The 4,779-nt window shown below is 43.6% G+C and overlaps 1 protein-coding gene across 10 annotated transcripts in view; it reads left to right on the top strand.

Moving 5' to 3' along the window:
- The window catches only part of tns1b (tensin 1b), a 140,519-nt gene that overhangs the window by 15,223 nt on the left and 120,517 nt on the right, over window positions 1-4,779 (top strand). The window contains exon 1 of one of the 10 annotated variants that reach the window (XM_020621626.1): window positions 2,205-2,503. The exons of the other annotated variants lie outside the window; for them this stretch is intronic. Within the exon in view, the coding sequence (XP_020477282.1) occupies window positions 2,423-2,503 (81 nt within the window). The 5' untranslated portion in view covers window positions 2,205-2,422. Of the gene's footprint in view, window positions 1-2,204; window positions 2,504-4,779 lie in introns of those variants that run through there. 10 annotated transcript variants of the gene reach the window in all.

Here is a 4,779-nt window from a genome sequence, read left to right as displayed (position 1 = left end):
AATGAGGTAGCTCAATGTGTGTGTATGTTGTATGTGTGATGTGTAACTAAACATTCATTCAGACATAATTCTTACACAAGATTAATACAAGAAAACAATTGGTGTCATGGCTTGCTGCTAACCTTGAAGCAGAGCACACAGGAGCAGACTTTGAATCTTACTAAACTACATTACTAACACATATTAAAGTCTAACACATTAAAGTCTAATAATTATCTGACTGATGTATTAATTTCTAACAAATTGCCCCTTTTGACACGATTTTTATCATGTCAACCTAAATCAAATGTCCCTATTGTCCCCAGGTGTTGGCCTTCTAAGGACTGAAACCACACCGAGGGGGATAAATATCTCCGACTCAACACCAGTCAGTCAGAACTGATGAAGCCTCTTGGATGAGAGGTGAAACGTCTTCAATCTAGAATTCCAAGTCCAGTTGATTTCCAAGGTTATTTCGGTTGCGGTTTAATATTGTAGCGTGATGGGGCAGCGCCATGGACTTGAGACACACACACACACACACACACACACACACACACTTGTTAACATAACTTTGCAGTCTGCATTCATGTAGATGGCAATGATCAACTGAATAAAACAAACTGCAATGAAAACAATTGTCAGAAAGAAACAGACAAACAATAGAAATGAAGTAAATATGAAGCAATATAGAAAAACAAATATAACTTCCTGGAAAGTGATGTTGGTTGGAGTGGGATTAGATGTTTTCTCTCTTTGTCTCTGTTAGTGAATTTGTGTCTGTAGGGTGGCCTGCAGGAAATACCAGGGGACTGATGCTTTGTGCCACTGGGTGAATGTGTTTGTATGTTTCTGTGTGAGGATGGCTTGGCTTTTTTATAGTGTGTGAGAGAGATGTGAAGGTGTGTATGTGTGAGAGAGGGGGAGAAACAGGTGGTTATCTTTGTTTGTTTATGTATGTGTTGTAGTGATTCTGCAGGTTTAAATTGTGTGTTTATGTTGTCAGGTGGTAGAGGGATTCTGTCATGTGAGAGCATCTTTGCATGTCTCATGGGGAGTGTACTGTAAGAATTATATTGTGATACGGATGCTTTCCTTCTATTTGCTAGCAATAGGAAAAAGACCAAAAGCAACAATGACTTCATCCTAACAAGTATTGTGTGCATGTGTGTGCGTCCAAAGCCTGTTATACCTTATTCCTCTACTACTACTACTACTGGCTCTACTATTAGCTATTAAAAACACATCAGTGAGCCGCCCTGTTTCACTAAGCAGCATGTTCTTTCAATATCATGATCGCACAGTGAAGCTTATTTTAACTCTTTAGTCCCACATACACAGTGTGTGTGGGACTGCTGCTGGAAATGCTCAACAGATAGTTTTTTAATCCGCAGCTGAAAAGAGTCCCCAAAATATGCATCTTACTTGTAGTTGTGGAAGTGTTTGTGATCCGTCTTTTTTGGGCTTAGAGCAGAGGACCGCAGGTTAAAGGATACTTATCCATCCTGCCATCATTTGGTGTCCTGTCTAGACAAAAAACCTTACTTTACAAAAAAAAAGTAGTCATAAAAGTTGGCTGATTAGAGCTAATATGGAATATAATGAATAGCTGTTCACTTAAAGAACTTAACACACAATGTAAACTTAGAACGTATGTGTTCTAATGGGATGAGGTGTTGAAATTTCTGGTGGATTGTTGAAAACTGAGTATTGAATAATGTCAAACATAAGAGCTCATCGATCCTAATGTAGATTTCAGACACTTTGGACATGAACTGACAATCTCAGTAGCTGGTGTCTTCCCTGACGTCCAGTGATGAACATTTTCATTAACATTTTCCAGTGTCAGGAGAAATGCCTGTGGACATTTATCCCAAGGGTGAGTTTATGAAATATTCAAATGGGCTCGGCACAGAAATACACATGAAAACTGTGCAATGGAGAGACGGAGGGAGGGGGAGGTAAAGTACGATGGATGTTGAGGGGGATGAACTGGCAGGGGGTGGGAACAAGGAATGAATGAAATTAAAAGTGGAAAGACTTAGAGGGGTAAAGAGGGAGGAGAGATGGGATGAGAGAGAGAGGAGGGGCAAAAGAGATGGATAATAAGTGGAATACCCCCTCCCCCTTTGCTCCCATGGAGAAGTGGGGGCAGCCTGACACCCCCCCTCAGAAAAAAAAAAGCTTTGTAAAACTTTCCCTGGCAGATGGAGAGACAGGCAGAGTGAGTATAGAGGAGAGGCAGTCAGGATCTGATTTAGGGGGAGAGACAGGAGGGGAAAACAAGGCCGACAGTGAGGAACAGGGAGAAGGCAGGAGTGTTTGTGTCCGGGACAGTCATGGCTTTGCAGCGCTGGGCAAATCGTCTCCTGGCTGGGCTAGACTTGAGGAAGCCCACTGCTCTGTAGCAGCAGCAGCAGCATCGTCACTCCTGTCTGACACCATGCCGTCGGTCTCTCTCAGCCTGCCAGCAGCTCTGGCTGGACCTGCACGCACCTGGGTCTGTCTGTCCTGCATGTTCTGGGTGAGAGAACTCTTCAACTGGAATTTGTTCTTATATGTCAGCATAGGACTCCTGTCACATTTATAATCAATTTGCAGGAGATTGCAGACCTTTGTGCAAACTCTAACCGTGCAACTTTAATAACCTGCAAACTTCAGTTGCACAAAATACTGTATATCATGGTGAAATCATCAAGAATTAGCTAAAATGCTTTAGATCCCCCCACCCCCCAAAATTCACATGCCATTGAGAAACCGTGATCAAATCAAGCTGGTCAGGGGATCTATTGGGTGGTCTGCTTGCTGGAGTTTGGGTGGAGGGTTGGGACCCCAGCTGTGGGGGGCCCTGACACTGGTGACACATTTGAATGAGTGAGATATTATGAATGAAAATGGGAGGGTGTGCAAATGTGTGACAGTGTGGTGTTTATCTCACCCCATTTTCACTGCAGCTCTGTGCACAGAGTCAAAATATTCGTCACTGAGTGGAATTAAATGTTTCTTCTCCTCACTTACTCTCAGTCTGTCTCTCACCCTGTCCCCCCTTGTTTCCTGCTCTGTGTCGCTCTAGGTGGTTGGGACACACAGCTATTTTTACTTTCACTTGTATAATTCAATCTGCTGCGCATTCTGGCTCTCAGTGAGGGGTTGTTTGTTCACTTGCGTTCTCTAAGCGGTGATGTGGTCAGTGAATAACTGTGTTCATGAGTGTGTCCACGCTCAAAGCATTGTGACCATTTTCTCCACGTTTGTCCTAAAACACTGTGAGTGCTTTTTACTAATTTGTTTTGATATGAAAGAACATTCCTGGCTCAAAAGCACAACACTGCATACTGCTCTCCTCTTTTCCAGCCGAACAGAGGATGAAAGAGGAGTGCAGCTCAATAGACCATTGAGATCCATCGCTCCTCATTCTGCAGTGGTCATCTGGGACATGACACACCACTGGCAGAGCTGGAGTTCTTGGCGAGGAGGCTGGATAATCTTACCGAGCTCTTCATCAGTTAATTACCATTCTTTCTTTTGTCGAGCAGGAGGTGAGGTGAAAGGGGGGTCAGAAAAGAATCTCAAAGCCCCCCCAGCTAAGCTCTGGGTCACTGATTGACTGCATCAGAGCAATGTATGACAATGTGAGCTCACTTAAGGGGGCGGGGTTCAATCTGAGCCCCTGCGTTAATACCAGAGCATTGTTTGGTCCTAAAACAGCCTTAAAATGGGCTCACCTTATTTCAGCACATGACCTTTCCACAGCCTTCATTTGGTCACACTTTATTCCAGCAGAATAGGGTTATCCTAACTTTCTGTACAGTACTTGCTGTTAAACTGAACAGGTTTTCATATTATGGACCTGCTTCTTGAGCAGCTGGGAAAGTAAGTACAGCTGCAAAAGCAGTTGAGGCAATGAAGAGGAAGGAGAGAGAAATAGAAATAGGGAGGACGAGCACATGAGAGAGAAGGTACAGATGTAGGAAACAGACCTTCTTCATAAACTAGACAAGATGTATTCCTTAGCCTGGCCTCAGATGGGGATGGTTTCCCTTTGTCAGAGCAGAACGGTCCTGGATAAGAGGATATCTTTTCCAGCCTAGAAGATGAAAGAGAACTGCTGACAGGAACAATCTTTAGGACAGAGGAAATGAACAGAAGATGCCCTGGGCAAGATCAGAGGGCAAAGTAAGCAGGGAATGGTGCTAGAGGCCATGTAAGAAGACCTTTGGAAGAGTGTGCTACTTCACCAAACACTGTGCATAATGGATGAATGACAAAAAAGTGGTTTAGGGAGAGTTTGAGGTTTTTCTGAAATGACCATGAACCCAGTCAAATGTCCTCTATGGGCCCATTGCTGAGAACAAGTTCACACATCTTGTTATCAGTTTATTGTGGCTTTTGCACTGAGCAGGTATGAGGTTGTGTGGTGGTATAGTGGTGGCCATGATGCTTCTGATCTAAAATGGTGCTGCTCAAAACACTGCCTCACAGTTGTGTTACTGCAAATATCGATCACTGGTTAAACCTTCAGAGTTGTCAGTGGGAAAAGAACTCTGGGGATGATCGATGTCCACTCAGTCCATTTAGGTTCTCAGTTGAATCGCAGGAGAATTGCTCTGGGAAATGGTGTTATCTCAGGAATGTTAGGTCACTGGTCTGTGGCTGTCTTGACTTGAACACGGACAAACCTGTTGCTGCTGCTTCAAACTGACTTAGACCCTCTGCATCTGCCTCTGAAAGCAAGACCCGTAAAGGAAAAAAGTCCCTTCTTCTGATTTAAAGTTTCATTTCCAAATTTCTTCCTTCCTT

Source organism: Monopterus albus, unplaced genomic scaffold, assembly GCF_001952655.1.
Source record: "Monopterus albus unplaced genomic scaffold, M_albus_1.0 scaffold263.1, whole genome shotgun sequence".
Taxonomy (NCBI): domain Eukaryota; kingdom Metazoa; phylum Chordata; class Actinopteri; order Synbranchiformes; family Synbranchidae; genus Monopterus; species Monopterus albus.
Note: the sequence above shows the minus strand (reverse complement) of the source record. Positions and strands in the feature narration are given on the sequence as shown.